Source organism: Heliangelus exortis, chromosome Z, assembly GCF_036169615.1.
Source record: "Heliangelus exortis chromosome Z, bHelExo1.hap1, whole genome shotgun sequence".
Lineage (NCBI taxonomy): Eukaryota > Metazoa > Chordata > Aves > Apodiformes > Trochilidae > Heliangelus > Heliangelus exortis.
The window spans coordinates 70596925-70621762 of NC_092454.1; the positions used below are offsets into that span (position 1 = coordinate 70596925).

Consider the following 24838-nt stretch of genomic DNA (forward strand, 5'->3'; position numbering starts at 1 on the left):
GATTTCCCTTCCTGGGAATAATAATGAATTTTTCTTCTGAGAGCTTAGGTATAGCCCAAGCTATGGTTATGTTGAAATATGTTGGATGGGGGCTTAATTTGCACACTAATTTCCCCTGTACAAGAAAATATTAACATCCAACATTTACTTTCAATAAAAACTAAATCACCCATGCACCGAAACGCCGGCAAGTGAAACAGAACTATGTATTCCATATTCACTTTCATTGTTTCATTGCTAATGAAATATACCTCTCTGTGCTGTCCTTCAGTTTTTCAGATTACTGAATTCACTGTGGAGGAACCTGAATTTGGGTCAGTCACCATAAATCTGCCAATAATCCGCAATGCTGGGACTCTGGGTAACGTTACTCTTGAGTGGGTTGCTACCATTGACGGGCAACCTGCCGATGCGGACCTGCGGGTCGCCTGGGGCAACATCACTTTTGCCCCTGGGGAAGCCATTCAGATGCTGCTGCTGGAAATCTTGGCTGATGATGTTCCAGAAATAGAAGAAGTAAGTAAGGCAGTTACATCTGTCTCCAGTACTTAAAACGAGAGTTTTAACTCGTTATATAAATTTATGCGAAGAAAAACAAGGAGTGTTCCGGTAGGAAGGTGAAAGAAGTTTCAGATTTTGCTTTGCTTGTGATTATTATTAGAAATATTGAAAATTGTTTGGCTGCATTATTTCTTTTTCTTTTTCTTTTTCTTTTTTTTTTTTTTTCTTTTTGAGATTGTCCGTGTAGAATTAACTCAGGCCTCCAATGGTGGTGCTATTGGGGTAGATGGAGTGGCAAATGTTATAATACCTGCCAATGATAATCCTTATGGCACAGTTTTCTTTCATCAGTCCTTATATCGAATTCAGGAGCCACTAGAAAGAAATTTGCTTGCAAATATTACAGTCAGGCGAAGGTTTGTATAATGTTTGCTTTATTTATATAAATTCTTTTTTCTTTGTGTTTGTTTGTTTGTTTGTTTTGGCTATGATTTCAAATGTCATTCTCCTCTTTTATAAGTACTTGCATCAGTTTCTTGATCTGCCAGCTCAACACATCTTTATTTTATATACAGTGTTTTTGAGCTAGATGTTTGCTTCTTAGAAATATACACAAAGTACTTAAATGTAATATGCATTTTAATTTAAAATGTAAACCTCATGTACACAACATCCTGGAAGTTTCATTTTTGCCTATTTAATTATCCAGTCATTTAAAACTGCACAGTGGTCTGCTCCTGTGTTTTGAACTGGAGGACAAAAGTAGTCAACACCATATGAGATGGAATGAACAAGAAAAGGAAGAGAGGTTTCATGCTTGTGATATAATATCCTGAGGACACTCAGGAGGAAAGATGACAAGGTTGAGCAGCACAGGGTTTTTTTTTTCATTGCCAGCCCTAAGAAGACAAAGTTAATTCCTGGAAACAAATGTTTGCAAACATGCATTCTTAACAGGCTGCTACTCAAGCTATAAATAATCAAACTTTCTATATAGAAAAAGTAATAGCTCAGTTATTTTAGCACTAGCTTCAAGGGAATCCACTTCAACTAGTTATTTGGAACTTTACAGCAATTCAGAAAGAGACAGTCAGTTGTTTGGGGTTTTTTTACTGTTATTCTTAAACTAGAAACATACAGAGTATAAGGCATGCTTCATCAACTAACATTACTTCTGTATTTTAATCTTTTAGTGGGGGAAAGTTTGGTCAGCTGCAGATATTTTACGGCACTTCAGAGACTGACGTGGTGGCTCTTGCCATTGAGCAAGGTCAGGATATCCTGGCCCTTTATGAGTCTCCAGTACAAGGAATTCCTGACCAGCCATCCAAAATCAGAGTGAATGTATCAGCAGCAAGTGACCCACTGTATGCCTGTGCAACTCAGTGCCTAAAAGAACAAGTGTGTTCAGCCTTTACATTTTCCAGTGCCTCTGAGATTCCTCTCTGCCTTTGGCTGACATCAGACATCAGCCCATTAACTAACACTTCAGGATTCTGGACCTACAAGAAAAACATCACCAGTGCATCTGCTCTCTTTAGCACACAAGCCATTGCTGGTAGTGATTATGAGCCTGTAACAAGTCAATGGGCCATAATGCAGGAAGGGGAAGAGTTTGCAAATCTCACAGTCACCATACTCCCTGATAGTCTGCCAGAGCTGGATGAGAAGTTCACTATCTCCCTTTTGAAAGTTGAATTAATGAACATCACAGCCAGCTTAAAAAACCAACCAACTATAGGACAGCCAAATACTTCCACAGTTATCATAATGATGAATGGAGATGCATTTGGAGTGTTTAAGATCTACAGCATAAGTCCCAATGCAACAGAGGATGGTCTGTATATTGAAGTAGAAGAACGTCCTCAGACCAATGTGCAGCTCATGATACACAGGACAGAAGGCAGCCTGGGACAGGTTACAGTGGAATGGAATGTGGTTGGTGGAACTGCCACCCGAGACTTGGATTTTGTAGGTGCTGGTGACATTCTGGTGTTTGCTGAAGGTGAGGCAAGGTTTTGCACTGGCTTCTGTTTTATCAAACTAAAGAAAAGCAAAAAGAACCAGACATGTACTCAGCCCTCTGGATGTTTGGTAAACAATATCTTACTCTTAGGATAAACCTCCCTGAATGCTCAGAATGCTTAATCACATCAATGTTGTCCCTGTAGTTGTGTTGCAGAACACATGCAGTGCTAGTAAAAAAAAAGAAAAGCAAATATCTAGGTATATTTTTCAGAAATATTGCAATGTGCATTATAAAGGTTACCTTTTTATGAAAAAAGTAAGTAATAATAACATTGAAGATAGTTGTTTATATCAAGGATAATGAAAGTAAGAATCAGGCCAAACTGGTAGTTAAGCTTCAGTCAGTACAGCACTAATTTTCCTTTTTAGATTCTGAGATTATATTTATTTCATAACAGCATATTAAAAAATATACAAAGAGGATGAACAAGTCAGTGGCAGACATTACTCAAGTACCATGCGGCATGACAAATACATTTTTAATTTCAAAATCTGATTTGATTGAACAGTTATTTTGAAAGCAATGTATGGGAGTGTAGTAAAGATTCTAGCATGGTAGCTTGCTTATAAATCATCTGAACTCAAAGGAAGAGTTTCCAGCAATGATTCTGAGGCTGACATGTAATTACATTAGTGGTTAAATGTTTAGAAGAACTGTTTTCAAAATATTTTGAAAGATTATGCAGAAGGAAATATGTGTATCTTTTAAACTTATGTTCTCATCATAAAACAAGTTAAGCACATGCACTGAGCAACAGGATTGTGTTGTAAATGGTAATTACTTACAAAGCCTGGCAATTGATTGTGTTTCTTCTTTACATTATCATTCTTTGATAGTCCAGAACACAAGAATTAACACGATCACAGCCAATTGCAATGCATTCCTTGGCCCAGTAAATATATTCCAATTGAGTGTACATAGTTGTGTATATGGTCCATCAGAGAACTTATGTACTTGGTAACTCTTTGCAAAAATGGTATTCCATTCTGCAAGGTAAATTTGAAACTCAGAGAATTTTTAACACAAATAAGGACTGTAGGTGTCAGAAAATGTATTTACAGGGTTAATTTCTGCATGGTATATTTAATAATCTGACAATTGCATTGGCCTGATTCAAATTTTCAATGAGTCTTGCACAAAACCTTGTAATGGCAATCAGTAACTTCCAGACAGGTAAATATATAGATATGCTTTATGTCTTATTTCATGTTTTTAAAAGTATTTCCTACTAAAGGAGATGATTAAATCTTCTTCAAAGGTGATTTCCATGTGCTTGCATAAGTATAAATATGTTCTCCTTGTAGGGGAAACAAAAAAGGTGGTCACACTGACCATTTTAGATGATCTAGAGCCAGAAGATGATGAAAGTATCATAATCAGCCTGGTCCATACTGAAGGAGGGAGTCGGATTCTGCCCAGTTTTGACACTGTCACAGTAATTATTCTGGCAAGTGACAATGTGGCAGGAGTTGTTAGCTTCCAGACAGCCTCAAGATCTGTTATTGGCCGTGAAGGTGGGTTCTTTGTGTTGTCCACACTCAATTTGTTAAACATCAGCTTCCATCTCTGTGAATTCTGTCGATAATGACTCACTTGTATCACTGTTCAGAAAATTCCAGCAAGCAGAGATTAACCATATTTCTTTCTTTGAATTTTTAACTATTCCAAGCATAGCACTTACATGAAATTAATGGAAAGAATGACTACATTATTTCCAATTTTATGTATCACCATCTGTGCTTTCCTTTTTTCTGAGGATCATGCCACGCCTCTATGGGGACTGCATTTCAAACTTCCTTTTAGCATATTTTTTTTTTAGTTAAACTGTATTCCAGAACCATATGCAAAGCTCACCCGTCAGCAGTCATAAGAAAATCTCATCTATCAGTGACTTACAACTGACTTTACATCTAGAAAATATTCTCACAGAAAGACCAGAGTCACACCTGCCCTGAGTAATCTGCTGTTTTAAAATTTTCTGTTCCTTCTTTTTTAATGGTAATTTAGGAATGTAGCAATCTTGCTGTCATCATTCAGTCACAGCATTTGAGAAAGAACAATAATAATTGATGTGGACCCAAGGTTTCTATTGATGCTTTAAAAGGGCATTTTGCATGTTTGATCTCAGGTTTGATGCAGCCTTGCATAAGATAAAAACAGTGCTAATTGTGATTCCTTTCAGCAGACATTGCTGGTATCTCAGGGTATTACACTATCATATTTCTCTGACAGAGAAATTCATGGGCAGGGAAAGTTACCTAAACAGAAATTTGATGACCAGTAACATGTGCATTACCTTTTCAGTTTAAAGAAAAAAAAAAGCTTTGCTGAACCAGATGTGTTCCTTTATTTCTCCACTTAACAGTTCTGATCCACCTGCCAAGTCAACTGCAATCTCCTAATAAGCACAAGGAATTAATACAAACTCTCTTGTTCCTGAAGGTTATGGTGGCCCTGGATACTTTCCACTGGCTTAATATCACCTGTTAATATTTAAAACATTTAATTTTATATAAACTATATAAGTATTCCCACTTTATATTCATTTCTGTACCAGGTAACTTATGTATTTGTTCCTTATTTTTCCAAAGATTTCTAAAGATTTTACTCCTCTTATATAACTTACCCACTGAGCTGAATGTTATGCATACGAAAAAACAGCATAACTGCTTCTTATAAATGTAAATGGTCAATTGATACTGATTATACAAGAACTTATAGTAAATGATTTGGTTTTGAACATTTTATTGTGAAAACTAAAAATTGTTAGCTTTTTCCTATGGTAGAAAATTATTTATGTTATGGCTGGCTGATTCAGTATTAACTATTTTGTGTAGTTCACAGACAGGTTTTATTCTTCTGTTTATGCATGTTTTGATAGGCAGTTGCTGTCTAAAATACTCATCTGTACCAGTTTTCCTCATATTTTGATAGTTCTTTCCAAGAGTGAACTAAAACTAGAGAAAACAGGAGGAATGTTTAGGTTTGTGTATTTGGTTTGGTATTAAAAATAGATGTGTTATATAACTACTGTAAAAGTCACAATTAAAAGTACTAACATCTTTCAGGAAAAATTATTTTGAGTGTTATGCATGGTTTTTTGTGTCTCATTTTTATAATTGATATGTAAGAGAGGAAACCTCCAACATTTTGTCTTATTCTTTGTTCTTAGGAGAACAATTACAATTCCATGTTGTGAGAACTGCCCCAGGACTAGGAAATGTGACTGTTGAATGGAAGATAGTTGGGCATAATGTAAAACAAAATTTTGACAAGTACTCTGGAATACTCTTTTTCCCTGAGGTAAGGCCAGAAGCAAAGCTAAGAGATGCAGCAAAACACAGTAATTAGAGCTGAGCTGACAAAGCTATATGGCTTTTATAGCAGCCTTTAAATGTTGATCTGATTACTTACTTTCTCCTTTGCCCTTGGAGTTCCAAACTGGAGGGTGTTTATGGTTTTAGGTACCTTGACTTTACATGTCTTACAGGTGTTCAAACTGCACATGATACAGTGGTATCACTTCTATCTTATACAATATTAACTAACTAATTTATCAATGAAATAATTAGGAGACATTGAATACAACATTGTATGTTCACTTGCTGGATGACCATATTCCTGAAGAGAAAGAAGAATATAGAATCATCTTATACAACATCAAAACAGAAGGTAATGCAAAACTATACCCTGCTATATCTTAAAATCACTATTTAGTGGTGTAATGTTTTTTTATGTGTTAATCCATTTTGAAAGTGTAGGACTGTGCATACTGCAACTGGTGTAAACATAGCTTATTTACATTTTATTGAAACATCTTTATATATCTATATCATATATCTATAAAATGTTTTATCTTGTATATATATATATATACATATATATATGTATACATGCATATATGTGCATTTCCTCAGTTGGCCTTAAAACTGATTTAACTCTGCCTGTTAAATACAGTGCTTATTTGCTTTCCTTTAACTGAATACAAATGAGCTTTAACTGAGCTTTCTAATGGACTCCCTACACAGTTGCCATGAAATACATGGGTATTTTTAGCTTTTGAAGCAATCTTGTCATGCTGCAAGCTGACTTCCTGATCTTTCTAAAAATTCAAAGAGGTCAAGATATCATATTCTTTGTATTTGAATTATAAAGGTAAAAGAAGCATGAAACAGCATCCTTCTGAAGTCATCTTTGTTCAGCTGAATTTAATGTCTAAACACCAAACTAGCCAGGACATGGATCGTGCTCCTTGCTAGGTGCCTTACCAAACTGCCAGAATAATTTGTTGATTCTTGTAGCCTGTCAGAATAAGCATAAATGAACACACCAACCCTTATTCATCAAGGGAACACTTTGAAGAGGGAGTAATTTCTTAATGGAATGGTTCAGAAGATGAATATTTTTTTTACTGTTGGATTTAGTTCCAGGGAAAGCTTTCTCATTTCTTAATAAATTTTTGTAACTCTATACTTAGTCTGCATGCAGTTTCTGTTGTGATTGCATGTTCCTGTATACTTTATAGAACATGTATATATAAATATATATATATATAAACACATATATATATAAAAATATATATATATATAAATATATAAACATCTATCTATCTATATATATATATATATAAATATTCCACATCATCCATAAACCTCAGTGAGTGCATCATGCACTTGGTTTTGCACTGCTACTGTCTGTCATTTGGATGCAATAATATCAGTAAAATAAGACAGAAAAAAATTGGATGCATAACAATTTATTCACTGTAGGCCATTAATTCTTTTTCAGGAGTTTCTTCTTCAGGTGCTGCTGTTTTGGATAGTCAGGGATATGAAGCTGTTCTGACAGTAGAAGCCAGTGATGAACCACATGGAGTCTTGAATTTTGCTTCCCCTTCCAGAGTAATTTTAACTCCAGAGGAAAACAAAACAGTTCAACTTTTTATCAACAGAGAATTTGGATTTCTAGGTTTGTATAATAACTCCAAGAAAAAAAAAGACATTCTGGTTTGATAATTATTAGGCAAATGAAAGCCATGACAGAGAGAATGGAAATTTTGAAAAATCTGGAATTCAGGTGTCATACTTTCAGAAATTCTTTGCATCATTGCAGGCTTTATTTCTAGTGCATCTGTCTGAAAGTGTTAGTCTCTGCAAGAAGAAAAAAAAATGCAAGTTGTACTTAATTGTTAGGTACTTAGGTGTATTTAATTCCAGAAAACAGTATTGTGCTGGAAGCAAAATTACTTTCTTGTGTTTGTTGTCTGAGAATTTGAATTTATACTGTAAGGTAACATGTAATAATTTTCTATTTACCATTGTAGATTATCATGAGAGCTACGTAGCAATCCCTTAGTTTCTTATGTTGAGTCTGTTTTCTAGTGAAGTGACCAGCTACAACAAATATTCATGATCTGGACACACCACAGATTTGCAGAGGCATTTCAATGAAATTTCTATATTTTCCCATTTCTTTTTTAATACCTAATTTACTTTTTGGACACTATTAAGGAAATTAATGCTTTGAAATAGATGTCCACGATAAATCAGACCTCCTTTAATTAAAATCAATTATTATTTATTAAATTTAAGATGCTTTTATGCCTTATATTTTATTTCATACAGACTAGGTTTGAATGTCATCTGTCATTTTATCTCCAGGATCACTCTTTTTAAATTTGCAACTGGCAAATTAGTGAGATATGGCTTTATGATAAAATCTAAGTTTTTCCCCTAGAAACATTTATCAGTGTGTCCCCCAATTGCATTTTTTATTTAATTCTATGTCAATCTGCCTAGGAAGGAAACTAGATTTATTAAGTTGCATTTACCAGCACTCTCTTTAGAGTCTCTCTTAGATATCAGTTCTGTTTCCCTTGGCACAAAACTGATGTTAATAATACATCAGATATTTCAAGTGGTACTGCAGCAATGTAAAATTTGCAGCCAATAGCACCTCCAATATCTGGATATATTTGATCCTAATGTTTTTTTGAGTCCTGGTGGACAAATAACCAAATGCTGGACTGAAAGCACATTAAAAACAGTAAGAAAGTTCCATTGACTTCAGATTAATCTTTCAATCCTTCTGTTCTGGCGTTAGGTTTTTTAATCCTGTTTGATCTCTTTGTCTATTGCAGTGAACATTACATATGAACTGAAAAAAATCCTTTTTCTTTGTCACAAATTAAACAGGTGCTATCAATGTTACATATGCCACAGTTCCAGGATTGCTCCCCTTAAGTAATGAGACCTTGGCTGAACCAGGAGCTGATTATATAGCTGTTTCTGGCTCGCTGGTTTTGGAAGAAGGAGAAACTTCAGCTGCCATAAATGTCACTATTCTAGAGGTAAACTCTAAACCTGCTTGTTCTGTATGACATCAGAAGAGTCATATTTTGAAACATAAAGCTTACAACCTGTATATCACTTGAAGCTATATATTTCGTTTTCATTTAGAAAGATCTTTTTTTTTTTTATCTTAATGTTAAAAGCATAGAAGAAAAAATATTAAGAGAAATCAGCTATCTCCATGCATAAATTAAATTTAGCTGTCTCATTAAGATTTTACTGTCTGATATTCAGAACATTGTGATTCGCTGCTTGCTTCAGGCTCTGTGGTTGGGGTTTGTGCCTTTAGAACTGGACAGAAATTTATTCACAGGAACAGTTTAGTGTCACCAAAGAGTCTTTTTCACTAAATACAATGTCTTACTTCATAATTCGTTCTAGGTAATGAAATTTGTACTCAAAAGAGCATTTTAGGAAAAGGAAAAATAAACTAAGTCTAGAGACTTCCAGAATGTTACTTCTTGATGACTGCTGTGACTGTTTTGTACAGAAAAATGTAAAAAAAAAAATCTACTGAATTTGTGATTTGCAGGATGATGAACCAGAGATGCAAGAATTCTTCTTGGTTAATTTGACTTCAGTGGAACTCATCATGAACCATTCAGCTGTATCCCCACCTAGGCTGGGTAAAAGAATTAACACAGAATTATCTTTGGTTTTCCTTGTATATGAAATGCATTAAGATTATATTACTCCAGCATATTATTTTTATTTCACTTATCAACTATGCCAAAACTGTTCATTCTGAAAGAAATATCACAGAATATCAAACATTCATTATTCCACTTGTTTCTTACTTTTTGTAAGTTCTGTAAAGATGGTAAGTCAATTTTCTGAGTAATTAGCAGTTGTAGAACACAATTATCTGTAAAGTTTTATTGGCAATATCTTAATCTGATTTTCATTTACTGAGTAGATAATGGAAACTAAAATTTTTTTATAATTCTTAATATAATCACTTTATTAAGTCTTTTAAAAGTCTCTTTGTATTACTCTTTATCAGATTTACTTTTTGGAGTCATGTCCTATGGTTTTCCTGCTCTTCTTCTGAATTCCATTTATCACCTGCTATGTTAACTTTTTATTCTGCTTCTGAATTTATTAGCATAGTTGCAATTAGCTTTGTGGACAGCTGGATTATCCTGTGGTACTGCAGACTAATTATAGTTGTTATTTCTAACATCTTCCTTGATTCTTTTCCCTTTTCTTTGCATGCCAATAGAAGTGACTGAGTTAATTCGTTACAGATTGAAAGGTAACTTGCAAGATTTATTTCTGATTTGTAGAAACTGATCAGTATTTGATTGAGCCTAAATTTTAAAACATAAAGAAAGTAACATGTAAGTACAAAGGATTCTTCTGAAGCAGGTTGTGCAAAGTGCTATATAGTCTGAACTTCTCTTGTAAGGGGTTGCCAGTTGCCTTGAAATGGGACCATTAAACCCTGCTGTGATATCTGTATTGGGTTAAATGTGCTTGGGGTGAGCAGATAATATTTTTAACCAAAATCTGTCCTCATTATAAAGTCTCACTATGAATTTTCTTAAACATGACTATTTTCTAACCTTGCTTTCCCTGTTGGTATGCTTAGATTTGTGGTGACACTTTGACTCCTTGTTGGTGCCATACATTTGTTTAGGATTTCTAGCCATCCCACACCCTATACAAAATATCTGAAGTATTTCTAGGGGCTGTCTAATATCAAAAGTGGTGGATGTTCTGCACGTGATGGAGGCATGTGCAGCCAGTCCTACACATCTGGAATACATTGCATGTGCTGTTCCTGTCATGGCCAAGTGTGCAATGTGTGGAATAAGTCTGATGTGTTTCTGATGTATCACAACAGTGAATTGAAGTGACCTTTATTTCTAGTCTGAGGCTTCACTGATAAGGAGCAGAAAAAGGAAGCAGAAAGACACTTCTGTTGGTTGTTTGTGTTTGTTTTTTGTGGTTTTTTTTATTTCTCCATGGAAGAGCATGACTAAAATTTAGAAATCCAAGGAATGGGGAAAAAAAAAAAAAAAAAAAAAAAAAAAACAGAAAAAAGAAAAAAAAGAGATTCACAACTGAAAATGATGAAAGAAAAACCAATAAACTTGAAGCTAGGCTGAGGCAGGGAGCCATCAGAGCAGGGGAAGGGTACTAGATATGAAGTTAGAGGTCTGATTGTAACAGAACAGAGACACTGCTGATCTACATCGGTACCTCATAGAGGGAAGTTTGATTCATGGCAATGATCTTTTACTTCTATTCAGTTTTATCTGGAAAATCATTCCTATGTATCTAAATATTTACTACATAATTACTACAGATTCAGTGGATTCAGTTTGCTTGTAGAAATTTTGGTGCTTCATTTCTTTTTAAGTTTTAATAAAAGTGTGTTAAGTTAGTAATGTGGTGCTATTGTCGTGAACAAATCAAGGCACTATTTTCTCAGAAGAATCAAATTCAAACTCACATTCTGGTCCCTGAAGCTGGTAGTTTTTTCTGGCTTTAGTCTATTTTTAGTATTTTCACAGTACAATATGAGCAATAAGGTTCCCAGGGTTATTGTAAAGATATATATTTCTTTATGGAGCAATAGAATGTTACAGTACATAAGCAGTGTACAAAGAAATCAATAATTCTGTATTTGCAGCAGAATCTGAGCTGTGTGGCAGTAAGGTTTATATCAGGCACTAAAACTTCAATAGGAGATTAAATAAAGGATCATTTATTATTATTTTTATTCATTTTCCCTCCCATGTCCAGAATGGTGCAGGCTGCGAAATGTTGAATGTCACCATAATAAACACTCCCAATGAAGATTACTTAAGATTTCATGACAAATCTTGCTTTTGGTAGACCCTAATTTTTTGTGCTGTGTTTTGCTTTCTAAATTTGCCATCTTCCTCTTTTCTCAATGAAAGAGTTCTAACAGAAGCCACCCTGTTGCAGTTCTATTAGTTACCAAGTAAGGACAGATTTTCTTTGATCCTTTTGAGTTATCTTGCCCACTTCTATTTTCTTCTCCACAATTTGGAAAAAGAAAATTATGTATTTCTTCTACAAAAATAGAAGAAAATTAATATATGCTTCTATTATTCTTGAAAGTCATGAAAACTGACTTTATTATTCTTTCGTTTTTGTCTTTTTTTTGTTCATTTTAGATGTGGAAGGCTTAGCTTCTCAAGTTATTATTGATGCTAATGATGGAGTAAGCGGAGTAATTGAGTGGGAAAGTACCAAGTAAGTCTTGTCTCCTCAAAAAACTCACTGTGTCAGTCAGGGATTGAAGTTGCCCAATTATTTTCATGTCAGTTATCAGTAAAACTCCTGATAAAAACAGGGCCAGACCTTTGAAGTGTCAAAGCATCTTTCAATTCAGTTGAACAGCAAGCTGTAAGGCAATTTCCACAGGGAAATCCAACATTTCCATTATGTTTACTCAAAATCTTTTGCTACTGGGTAGTTGTTTTCACTTCTGTGCTTTTATATGGAGAACCTGAATCACAAATCCAGACTCCATCCAATATTCAGCCCTTGTGTCCCTGTAAGCACACACACTGGCATCTCCCAGGCCTTTTTCTCTAATTTCCATCAGCTAGGAAGGAGGCATCCATGAACATAGACAAGCCTAGTCTGTCAGTAAAAAACAGAAAAAAATCCAATCCACAGCCTCCTTTAGCAGAATTCCATCCAGATAAGAAACTGACTGAGTCAGACAACTGCAATGGTGCCTTTTTTATATAAAGCATAGAGAATTATTCAAAGTGGAAATATAACAACTTCTACCATCTTATTAAAAGAGCATTCTGAGTGAGCACTGAGAATCTTTCTTGCTTTTTGCTTTAGGTTTGAAGTCAATGAATCTCATGGGAATCTGACAATAGTGGCATACAGAAACAAAGGATCATATGGCAACGTGTCTGTGTTTTTTTATGCCCAAAATTTGGAGGCACAACTGGGTTTGGATTTTAATGTGGCCTCAAGGGTGAGAAGCAAATTCTGAACCTACTATTTTTCATTCCTTCAACTTCCTCAGAGGAATTTCTTCTTCTTTATTCTGCAGAATGATCAGTAATGCAGATAGATTGTTCAGCTTTTTAAAATTGCTTTGGTCATCTGAAGAAAATGAGTTAAAATTAGTCATCTAAAATTAGTCATAAAATTAGTTTGTTTCTTTTTAAATACTGAAGTGTTTTTCAGTTCAAGATACACTGTAAACTTTCAGCCATCTGTCTCAAATGCAGTTTTGCTTAGACAAGAGCATGTAAGATTTCATATAAGGCTTCTTATTTTTTACAACAGAACATTCAATATCAATTTCTCTGGCTTGTCCTTATTCTGCAATGTGCTGCACTTCTTTACTTCTGTTGCAATACAATTGTAAGGGACGTAGAGGTTAAAGCTCTGATTGCCTCCTCTTTCTTCCTAATTAAGACAATTCTGTGTACCTTAATTTGAAAATTCTGTCTTTTAATAGCTGTTAAATATTCCTATCTCTATGTGTTTCAATGCTAGACTCTTTTTTTTGCTGATGGAGAAAGGAATAAGTCTGTTGTTGTTACGATTTTTGATGATGATATTCCTGAAGGAGATGAGAGATTCCAGTTAATTTTAACAAATCCTTCTCTGGGGCTGGAACTGGGGGAGAACACAACAGGTAAATTTTGGTTTTGATTTGCTTATTTTTCGGAATTTTGTGCCAGTCATTGTAATTGCATATTCAGAAAACACTATTTCCCTGCTTACTCCTTTGGGAAGTTCTTAAACATCCCTGTGAAAGTTATGCAATTAGCAAGTTGGTACATAAAACAGGGAATCAAAATGTGAAAAAGCATGCTTTTTAATAAGTGTCTAGATTCTTCCCAACAAGAAATCTTCCTAGATAAAGTAAAATATTTAGATAATCTCTTCAAGTAATATCATGGATGTAAAGGCATTTTAAGAAATAATAGTTTTGTGTTTATATGTACTTTATTTTTATAAAGATGCAAATGTATTTTACTGTATTAATTAAATAATATTTACATTATTTCTCAAAAGCCACAATTACCATCCTTGCCAGTGATGATGGCCATGGAATTTTGTCATTCAATAACAGTGACCACTTCTTCCTAAGGGAGCAAACAGCTCTCCACTTGATGGAAAGTGTTGCAGTATTAAACATTATTAGAGAACCTCCTCAGGGGATATTTGGCACCGTGACTGTTCAATATCTTGTAAGTGAAATTAATTCTTCAGAGCCATCAGTGGATTTGACCCCTTCTCAAGGATATATTGTGCTGGAAGAGGGAGTCAGATTCAAGGTAACTTGATAGTTATTACCAAAGAATTCAAGAAAGCTTTTCTGAAATTGTTTGAGATATTTCTGAAATGTCTGGTGGTTTTGTTCTCGTATTAATTTTTTTTCTTATCATTTTAATTCTGGAGCATGGGTGTGAATGTCCATAAGAATTAAATATGCTCTTTTGCAGATATTTCTCTTTTTGCAATAGCTGAGGTAAATTAAAACCACATAATAAGTATATAATAACCCTGTATGTATTGAAATGCATACATTTCTCTGTATGTTTTCAAAATGTAGCTGAAACACAGACTTTGAGATGAAGTGATAATTTACAAGTGCAAATGGTTAAGAAAATCCCACTCTGTATTATGGTACCTCAGTTGGTCTGAACTAACCAAGGTATGCTGCAACAAATGCAAAAAAAGTGAACAGTTCTTAGAGTCTTAGGAACAGGAAATCACTTATTATTCTGGAAGTGCTACACTCAGAACCCTGTACTGTTCCCACAAGAATTTCAGCTAGAAAATGAGCTTACTTAAATTTTTGAAACCCTGACCCTTCTGAATTTAATCAGTTTGATTGATTTTATTATTTATTTTGTTTTACTTTATTTTTTTTACCTTATTTTATTTCATTATTTTTAATTAATTTTTTATTTTGTTATCTATTTTATTTTATTTATTTTGTTTTATTGCCTTGTTTATTTTATTTGAATTTATTTATTTATTTTTTCATTTTTAGTCTAGTTTAATTTATTCTGTTTTGTTTAGTTACTGAGGTGACAAGGCACTGTGGCTACAAGGGTAGAATCTGAAACAAACCTTTCCAGAAACACTGGATTTCAATCCCTGAACCTTAAATACAATTGGAAGCATAGCATTGGCCCAGTCTAGTAGACCTATAGGAAGTCACAGACTTCTTAAAATAATCTCTAAATATGATTTATTGCAGAAGTTAGGAGGGTTCTAAAAGGTTGCAAATTCAAGTTCAGCTCCAGTTCCATCATTATAACTTTTTTTTTTCTGTAGGAAAGCTATGTATAACTCTGTCCCTTTTGCCTGTTAGGGTAGTAGGAGGGATGGCAGTGAGTCCCAAATGACAGTGTAAACTCCTACCTCTTTCTAGATAATTCTCTGCTAATTTGAGACCACCTTGAGATGATCTTATTCTCAGCCACAGTGGTGAAGTTGGGGGAAAGAAACATCAAGAAGAGAGAGCATATTTCAAATTTCTCTCTGTTCTTGCCTTTTTTCCTTCTTTCCTCCCAGCATCATTAGTGGAGTTAACCTGTTGCCCTGGAGCTAATTTAGTTGCCAACAAAAGTAAATTAAAACCAACTTGACTGAGCTGTGCTAGGGTATCAGGTAGCTCTGTGTGGATGATGAATTACCAAGGAATGTGTCAAGTAAGTAGAGAATCAAAGCATGAAAAAAAAGGATAAAAAGCTATTACATTTCAGAGGGTCTTAGAGCGAGAGGATAAAATAGGAGAAGGGGAAATAAAAAAGTAAATTTGATCATCTTAGTGCTGCTCCAGTGGAGGTCACCAGACTGATGACTTAAGACCTCAGCCTGAACCCTCCTTGCCTCACTTCTGTCATCTCCAGTTTCTAGAGCTGCTGCCTGAAGAAATACAATGAAAGAACAGAGGCAGTGGGAATGGTTTGATAAGGTTGTATCACCATGACCTGTACAGCCCCAACAACTTTTTGTGCTTGTTTTCCTGCCAGACACTCCATATTACTGCAATACTGGATGAAGAGCCAGAAATGGATGAGCACTTTATTGTCACCCTCTTCAATCCAACTGGAGGAGCCAGACTGGGCACAAGAGTGCAAACTATGATTACAGTTTTACAGAACCAGGCTCCACTGGGGCTTTTCAGCATCTATCCTGCTACAAATAGGTACTCAGCAATAATACAGATAGGAGAAGATTTTTCATGTTCAGTAGAGGTGGTCTACAATTCTATTTTTGATTAATCCCTGTAACGAAATTCAGCAATCCATTTTTAATACATTTTTAATTTGTAAAAGTACACTGTCTGTCAAATATTGTTTCTGATATACAAAAAAGAACATAAACCCACTTAAAAACTAGTATTTATCATTAGAATGGTTTGTTTCTTTATAGATTTTTCATTAAACAGTATTTCACTGATCTCTAAACATTCCACTAATGGTAATCTGTGTTAAGAGATCCAAACATCCCATGTGTCCGGGGAGTGACACATTTTGCCATTTATTTTTTTATTTTCAGCTTATGTAAAATGCACTTTCACTTAGGTCTGTTTTTCAGAAGCAGATGAACCATATGGTAAGAGATTTTCAAAACTTCTTCAGCTTAAACTCTACAGCTGCCATGTTAAATTTCAGGCTAGTTTAAGATTAATTTTGCAAAGACCTTGTGGCAAGAAACAATGGAAAATCTTAATGCAATTATCAGCCTACCAGCAAAAACAATATTAATATTTTCTTTGTGTTCCTGTTTCCCTTCACTGAAACTGCACTTTATTTTCACAATTTGCATCTTTAGGACAAATTTCCTCATAGTTGAAGAAGCCAACACTACAGTTTATTTGAAGGTTTCACGGAGCAATGGGCTCAACGTGTCTGTGAGCGTCGAGTGGGAGACGCTGTCGGATACCGCGTTTGGCATCAGTACGTCCTCTTTTTCCACTGCTTTTCTCAGGGTGGGGATGGCAAAACAATAGGCAAACATACAGGAGATCTAACTTTTGAGTACTAATTTATCTACTCAGGCTTGACCATATTAATTAACATTTTTCTGAGTAAGAAAAAATTGATTCAGTGAAAGAGCTTCGGGCCTTAAGCGTCACCTTGCCATCAGCCACTTCTTCCAGAGTTTCAGTAACCTTTGTTGCTCCTCTCACTGCTCGTATGAACATTACTGTCACTGGACTTTTTTCAGTAAAATCTGTACTTTACTACTTGTAACTTCGATTTTATTTTTTTTTTTTTAACAGTGTAAGAAACACCCTTTTGCATAAGCTTGCCTTTGCCTTAGTCTGTAAAAGATGCCACCACAGGTTTTCTGTCATATCTCCCAGTGTGTCTCATGGGTTACACTTGAGGAAGTCTCAGGCTGCAATGTCATGAACACTTTAATTGGCAGAAATTAGCAGCTGCCACCAGAAGAAGACACCCATCTCTGCCCACATGTTCCCATTTCCATGCTAAGCATTGTTTTTCCCAGCACTGGCATGTGTGTAGCTGCTCACTAATCCAGAGTGGTACTAGCAGGAATTAGGATATGCCTGATTTTGCACATGGATGAGTTCTCTGTCTGGCTCAACACCTTCTCTAACCCATGTGTGGGCATGGGAGGTTAGCTCTTGGAATTTAGTTCTGACAACACAGCTTTTTTTTCTACATCCAGTCAAACATCTTTAGGTTTCAATATGACTTAGTGCCATGACTCCGTGTTGTGTTGAGGGCGAGGTGGACAAGCAAATATATTTTCTGATTTCTTTTTTCACTACTTCCTATCTAGCTTTTTTCCTCACTAGCTAATGTCTGAACAGAATCATGCTGAGTCAGACTTAAATTGCCTGTCCATTTCATATGCCATTGAAATATAAAAAAATATATTTATTGCTTAACTCTCATTACATCCTCAACTCTACAGCAGTTCCATTCACTTTCTAACTTTTACATCAACAATTTAGAGAGAGGCAAATCTAGCATTCCTGATGCAAAGTCTGGTTTTGGCAAGTAAATAATGAAAATGCTGTTGAATAAGAATAAATAGCTGGTTTTTTTATTTTTGTTTTTGTTTCTCTTACTGTATTGCAGGGGGTAGTATCAGTGTCCTTTCTGTCTTGCAAAGTTTTGTGGAAGAGTCAGCATCCAGCTGGTGTTTCTTTACATCAGGAGGGATTCTGTATGGTCTTCTCCTTCGTAGTCCTCCAGCTATGTTTTCTACTGTCTACCAGTGGAAAGGAGTTTTTGTTCCCATCGAGGTAAATGTTTGCTTGCAAGCACTAAAATGTACTGCTTAATAAAGAATTAAGTTTCCATTTCACTTTTTGGTTCCTCCCTCAGAATTTCAGTGTGTGGAATCCTAAGAGCTGTGTGTCCTTCCAAATGGGTGCCTCTCCCTACCTTGTGATTACTCATGGAGGAGCTTCCAACAGCAGTGTGTATACACTCATGCCTGGACACAGACTGTGGAGGGTAAATCTGTTTTGGTTAAAAAATTATAAAATAATGGTATTGGAGAGGACCTCAGAAAGCCTTCCTGTTCACCTCCCTTTTAGAAAAAAAGCATTCTGTGCTAAGATAGTTTGGGGCCCTAACACTCTGCATGACTCCAATGATGTGAATTGTTACAGCTGGTCATCTGCTTTGGTTTTGCATTTTTATTTTGAGGGTGAGGGACAATAACCTCTGAGAAGTGAGGGAAGAAACTGTGAAGCGATCAAGACAGAGAACATTTTCTGAAAAATGTAGGATAAATTATGTTCATATTGATATGAAATATAATAAGATAAAGATAAGGATTATTGAGATATTTATTTAAAGATAAATGCATTAATATATTAAATTTACATTTTTAAAACTGTAACATTACATATGTGTGATTTTATATATTTTATGTATAATTTTCCATGTAATTCTGCAATGTAAAAAAAAAAAATTTGCATATATGTTACCTGAAGTAACTTCCAGATGCCATTTTTGTCCTGTTTTCCTCACAGATACAGACTATCTCTATTCTGGATACCAGACATGTGAAATATTTTACTGTGGATGAAGAGCACTATTTGATTTTCATGAGTGACACAAGCAGTTCCAGTTCTATCCAGGTTAGACTACACTTGTCTTCTCTGGATTTAATGAGGGTGGTTTGATTAATTTTGAGTTAGAAATATGAAGGGAAAATTAAAAAATAAAAAATATATATTTGTAAAAATTTCTTATGTTTCTATCATGGATTTATAGGACTTGAAATTCTAGACTTTTTCAAATGTAGCAATATTCTCTACATTGACATTTGGCTTGATTTTATTGTTAGTGTTTTTTCTTTTTTAAGATGTAGCATTGTAAGCATCTGTAAGTACAGAAATAATTTCTGAACAGAAACCTATTCACCTGCTGAGCAGACACAGCTGCTTGGAGTCAGGTAGTTATTTACCAGTGTGTTTCTACCTTGGCATAGGGACCATCTAAGAAAGGACAAATTCAGTTCTCCATATGTTTTTCCACTTTTCAATCATGACATTTCTCTCGGCACTAATTATGAACAAATAATGAAAAAATATTTCATATTTCCACAGGTTTTCCGGTGGAATGAAGATATTTTTGTGCTTCATCATCAGTTTCCACTTCACAGAGCACTGAGCATAGCCCTGTTTCCCAGAGGAGGCTTTATGTACCTATTAGTTTCTTTATCAAATACCAGCCAGAACCTGCTTTTGTACCAGTGGCTGAATAACGAGTTTAGGAAGCTTCATCAATTACCAGCAAAAGAAGTAAAACATATGGAGGCCTGGATTTCTGGATCTGATATCTATTTAATTACTGCAAAAGGTATTTAGCAGAAGAAAAGATATTGAGTTTGCTAAGTATGTGCTGGGTTGCTTGGTAGCAAAGATGTTTGGGGTGAAGGAGGTTAACAGAAATTAAAGTATTACTGGAGGGTGACAATTCACTGATAAGCATTTTATCAAAGTAATCTCTGCTTTGTCCCCCAGAAAATAAAAGCACTGCATTTGTTCTCCTTACAAAACTAATCAAACATTTTCCCCAGAATGATGAGAAATAAAAACTAAATTCACCTGGCTGCTGATTGCACCCTTTCTAAGCTTTTCTGAGCCTTATAACAAGCAAAGATCATTGATCAGCAAAGTACATGTGTTTTATTTCTTACAGTTATGGTGTTTTAGGTATTGTTGGGTGACTGCATCCTTCTGCCTATTGAAAAGTTTATGCTGCAGTCCATAGGAGTCTTTGGAATTGGCTTTTGTCTACTGGAAGGAAGTCTTGTTGGTTTTATATGTGAATATGTGGAAAAAACACCTTAGATTTTCTCAGTGGATGAATCATCCCAAGGAGATCCATCTCATTATGGAGCTATGCACCAAGTAAAAAGGAAAATCTGACAATTGGTCTCAGTAATTAAAATTTACAAACTTTGCCTTTTGAATGGCCACCAATGTGTGATTTGACTGACAGGCAGCAAAATAAGTTTGTCATTTTGTTCCTTTGTAGAATCTGGAAATTCTTCTGAAATCTTCATCTGGGAGACAGGGCAGTTGACCTTTAGGCACTTCCAGTCCCTTCCAGTCTGTGCCGTAAGAAGTATTCATGTTTTCATGCCTCTTTCAGGATTAGGTAAGACTTAAATAAAAATATTTGTTCTAATCCTTGATTATAATACCAGAACTGCAGAAATATACGTGCTGATTTTTTCATTGTATTCTCCAGACTTTACGACTTATTGTAATTGTACTACCAAGAACATTTCTGGCATTACAAGGAGAACTTTGAAATATATCACTAAACATTGATTTTTTTTTTTTTTTTTTTTTCCTCCATGCTCCATGTAGTTCACATCTTCCTGCCTGGTGAGGACACAACGATGCTGTATTCTTGGAACTCAGAAGGGAACCAGTTCTCTGTAATGCTGGAAGCCCCATATGTGGATCATGTCACCTCAGCTACTGCAACATCTCTGAACTCCAGCAAGAGCTTGGTTGCTCTGTCTGTAGGACCCAGCTCCCAGATTTATGAGCTGACTACTATCTCCAACCAGTCAGATTTTATACCTAGGTAGGTTTTTTAGGTTTATATAACTTTCTCCCAGCTCCTGTGTTTCTTTTTCTGTGATACTGTCTTTGTTACAGTGGAGAACATTATATACTTCTGTTTGTATTATGCTTATTAGAACTAAAGAAAATTTTTCACTGGTAATCTTAAAATAACCCAAAGCCAAACAGCCTCACAATTGGCTTTAAAACATGGTAAGAAAGGACTTGCAAACTCAATTTTCTTAACGCTTTAATTTAGGACAAGTCAAATTACTTTAATAATAAGTTTAATTACTCTGTGGGCTATTAAAATAAAAAAAAAAACAAACCCACAAACAAAGACCAAAACCAAAACCAAAACATCCCCAGACTCATGAAATAAACACAAAAGCCACTGCCTCTAAACCTCAATTACTTCCTCAGGAATATGAAGAATGATTCAACTCCAAGAATTCTTGTTAAATTTCTAGCAGTGCTGTCAAAGTCCACTGATCAGCTATCCTCAATTTATAATTACTTGATATGTGTGTTTTTATGCTAGTTCAGGTGAATTGATATTTGATCCTGGGGACATGGAAGCTGTGATAGCAGTGAATATCCTGGATGACATCATCCCAGAAGAGGAGGAATGCTTCAAAGTGCGGCTGAAAAACCCCAAGGGAGGTGCAGAGATTGGTGTTAATAGTTTTGTTAACATAATTATTCCTCCCAATGACAATGCCTATGGAGTCATTGCGTTTGCTCAGGTAAGCCTTCTAAGGTAAATTACTAAAACCTGTATATATAATTTTTGAATGATGGAGCTTGAGTCAAATTCTTCTCAACATCCATTTAGCATTGATAACTGATTAAATAGAACACACAGGGATACAAAATCAGTTCACAGTCTGTCCCTAGTATGAGATTTTTATAATATATTTACAGTTGGATTAAGACATTAGTTTATCAAATGGGTTTTGCAACAGCCTATAAATTCAGTTTTCAGGTGGCATATGTGATATCATCATAGAGTTGCAACTGGCTGATTAATCAGGGGCATTCAATAGTCAAATCTGAAAATACTTTTCACGTGAAAAAGATACTAATTTGGTTATGTTGAAATGACCCAGTTTGTAAAAACAAAATTATTGGAAAAAAAAATCAGACTGAAGGTATTATTTGTAGCAGTTTATTTTCAAGTCATCAAACACTGTAGAAGTTATCCAGACAGAAATATACTAAACCCATAGTGAAGATACAAAACATAGAGGAGTTGTTACTGAAATCAAGCATTTCATTTGGACATGTGTGAAGGGGGTAAATAACAGTAAAGTAACAGCAGTAAAAATATGTCTTCCTTGAAGGTTCATTTGTTTGTCATCTGCTTCATAGGATTTGGATGTTAAATACTGTATTAGAAACAAACAAACAAACAAACAAATAAACACAGCAAGAGATCCAAGCAAAAAAATGCTGGGTTTTTTTGCCTTGGGATAAAGGGGTCTGACATTTTTAATTCTTACATCAATGAAACTTTGTAGCATTGAGTACCTCTGAAAACTGAGACATACACATTTTATCAATTAATATGTGTTTAGCTATTTGATTAATGTATTCATGCCCAATGTCACTGGCCCCCATTGAGTACCCAGATCCCAAAAGAAACTTTTTTTAAATGAGAAAGTAATGTTATGGTTCTGCTACTTCATGTTTTCCAGAGTTCCTTATTTAAGCAAGTTGAAGAAATGGAACAAGACAGCTTAATCACCTTGAATATTGAACGTCTGATAGGAACATATGGACGGGTCACAGTAGAGTGGATTGCTAATGGGAGCATAAGTGATATATTTCCAGCCTCAGGATTGGTATGTACTAAAATCACTGATATGAGGGAAGCACTGAACGTGTTGTTTCAGACAGTAGTGTATGTAGTGAGGAAGAAGGGCAGTGCCTGTTAGATTGGCCCATTCTTCTCTAAATTGCTGCTTTCTGGCCCTTTCCTGTGTTTCTGGAAGTTTGCACTTCTGGATGGCATGTAGTACCACAGTATCACTCCTGCTTTTCTAGAAGCAGATACTGCAATGCAGACATGTGTCTCTGGTATCCTGTTCCCATCTTCCTTTCTTTCTGCTGTAAGATCCATATCCTATATTAAATCATTTGCACAGGTGTTAATCTGAGTGTTTGCTCTTCATCCTGACCTTATCAATACAACTGAGACCCTCAGAGGCCCAGGAGACTCTCACAAGTCCCAGTTTTTATAGCATCATGGAATCATCATAGCTGGAAAGGTCCTTCAAGATTATCGAGTGCAACTCTTACAACACCTTAACCATGCTTCTGAGACTGTTTAGAATCACAGACACGATAAAATCCAGTGTTTTAGCCAAAGCTGCTGCTTTGCTTTAGGTCTGGTAGATGATAGATTTTTCAAGTCAAGGGTCTCCACCTGGTGGCCGTCTGTAGAAGACACAAAGCCCTGCATGCGTTGAGTCTGTAGAGCTGTACGTAGTGCATTTGAGGGAAGGAAAAGCAAAAAAGACTGCAGAAGTAAAGTTGGTGCCTGGAAATGTCTCAAATATGGTAAAAAAAATTATAGAAAAATCAACAGATGTGCCAAAAGAATAATACTGAAATTATGGAAGTCCTCTGTGAGCATTCCAAATGGCTGCTATTTGATTTCCCTGAATATGTTTGCAAGCAGGAAGGAACAGAAAGGTAAAGTTAAGGTATAATGTTGTTCACTGAAAATTTCTGTTTGTCCTTCAGTGCACATGTAATCTATGTGTTTACAGATACAACTGGATTGTTAAGAGAGACCTAATGAAGTGGCCAGCCCTTTGAGATTAAAAATAATAAGAATATAGATAGACAAAGCATTTCTCAATCATTTGATATTAGAAAAAAAGTTTAAAAAATCAACAAAACTGTTGATTAGACGTTTCTTAGCTGACATAGGATGAGTGGTGGATACTTTAGCTGGATTTCTCCAAGGCTAGACAAGTCTAAACAAGTACTGTATCCAGTGCCTATGGAACTGGCTGACAGGCCACATCCACAGGGTATTGGTAAATAGTTCCTTTTTTAAACTGGCAACGAATCACAAGTGGGGCCCCCCAGGGATGGATATTTGCCCTAACACTGTTTAATCTTTTAATACATGATCTAGATGTTGGGATCAAGTACATCCTGATAAAGTTTGTAGAGGACACCAAGTTGAGTGGGGAAATAGACACTCCAGGAGGGAAAGCCACCATCCAGGAAAACCTGGGCAGGCTGGAAGAGTGGGCTAACAAAACCATTACAAAATTCAGTGTGGATAAGTGCAGCACAGGCTGGGACTGACATGTCTGGAGAGTAGTTCTTTGGAAAGTGTCTTGGGGGCCCTAGTAGACAGCAAGCTGGGTTGCTGGGTTCCATCAACAAGGGCTTCACCACCAGAGTTTAAGAAGTCATCATCCTACTCTATTCAGCACTTGTCAGGCCACACCTGGAACACTGTGTTCAGTTTTGGTCCCCAGTATACAAAAAATTTGTTGCTGAAGAGGGTCCAAAGAAGGGTCACAACAGGAAGCCATGTGAGGAAAAGCTGAGAGGACTGGGTCTCTTCAGCCTGGAGAGAAGAAGGCTCAAAAGAGACCTTATTTCCATGCTCCAGTTTTTAAAGAGTGGTTATCAAGGAGATGGAATCTCCCTATTTACCAGGAGTCACGTTTAAAAGAAGAAAGGTAATTGGTGAAGGTTAATGGAGACATTCCAATTGGAAACAAGAGGAAAGTTTTTCAGATTGAGAACAATCAGTCACTGGAATAATCTTCCCAGGGAAGTGGTGAATTCCCCAACATTGGACACTTTTAGGTCTCAGCTAACAAAGTGCTGGGCTACCTCATCTAAACTGTGTACCTACCTAGAAAAGCTGGACTACGTGATCCTTGG

At 35.6% G+C, this 24838-nt stretch overlaps 1 protein-coding gene across 4 annotated transcripts in view; it reads left to right on the forward strand.

The window, feature by feature from the left end:
* The window catches only part of ADGRV1 (adhesion G protein-coupled receptor V1), a 275863-nt gene that overhangs the window by 65997 nt on the left and 185028 nt on the right, over positions 1–24838 (forward strand). For 3 of the 4 annotated variants that reach the window (XM_071731307.1, XM_071731311.1, XM_071731309.1), the window contains exons 31-54: positions 272–516; positions 736–917; positions 1695–2506; positions 3835–4044; positions 5703–5833; positions 6103–6202; positions 7319–7498; positions 8725–8879; positions 9413–9506; positions 10103–10135; positions 12030–12108; positions 12715–12853; positions 13384–13525; positions 13909–14171; positions 15882–16057; positions 16687–16811; positions 17967–18133; positions 18216–18347; positions 18872–18979; positions 19451–19703; positions 20385–20507; positions 20723–20945; positions 21465–21669; positions 22621–22767. In XM_071731307.1, coding sequence (XP_071587408.1) covers positions 272–516; positions 736–917; positions 1695–2506; positions 3835–4044; positions 5703–5833; positions 6103–6202; positions 7319–7498; positions 8725–8879; positions 9413–9506; positions 10103–10135; positions 12030–12108; positions 12715–12853; positions 13384–13525; positions 13909–14171; positions 15882–16057; positions 16687–16811; positions 17967–18133; positions 18216–18347; positions 18872–18979; positions 19451–19703; positions 20385–20507; positions 20723–20945; positions 21465–21669; positions 22621–22767 — 4424 coding nt within the window. The remainder of the gene's footprint in view (positions 1–271; positions 517–735; positions 918–1694; positions 2507–3834; positions 4045–5702; positions 5834–6102; positions 6203–7318; positions 7499–8724; positions 8880–9412; positions 9507–10102; positions 10136–12029; positions 12109–12714; positions 12854–13383; positions 13526–13908; positions 14172–15881; positions 16058–16686; positions 16812–17966; positions 18134–18215; positions 18348–18871; positions 18980–19450; positions 19704–20384; positions 20508–20722; positions 20946–21464; positions 21670–22620; positions 22768–24838) is intronic. The other variant, XM_071731308.1, reaches the window with a different exon arrangement.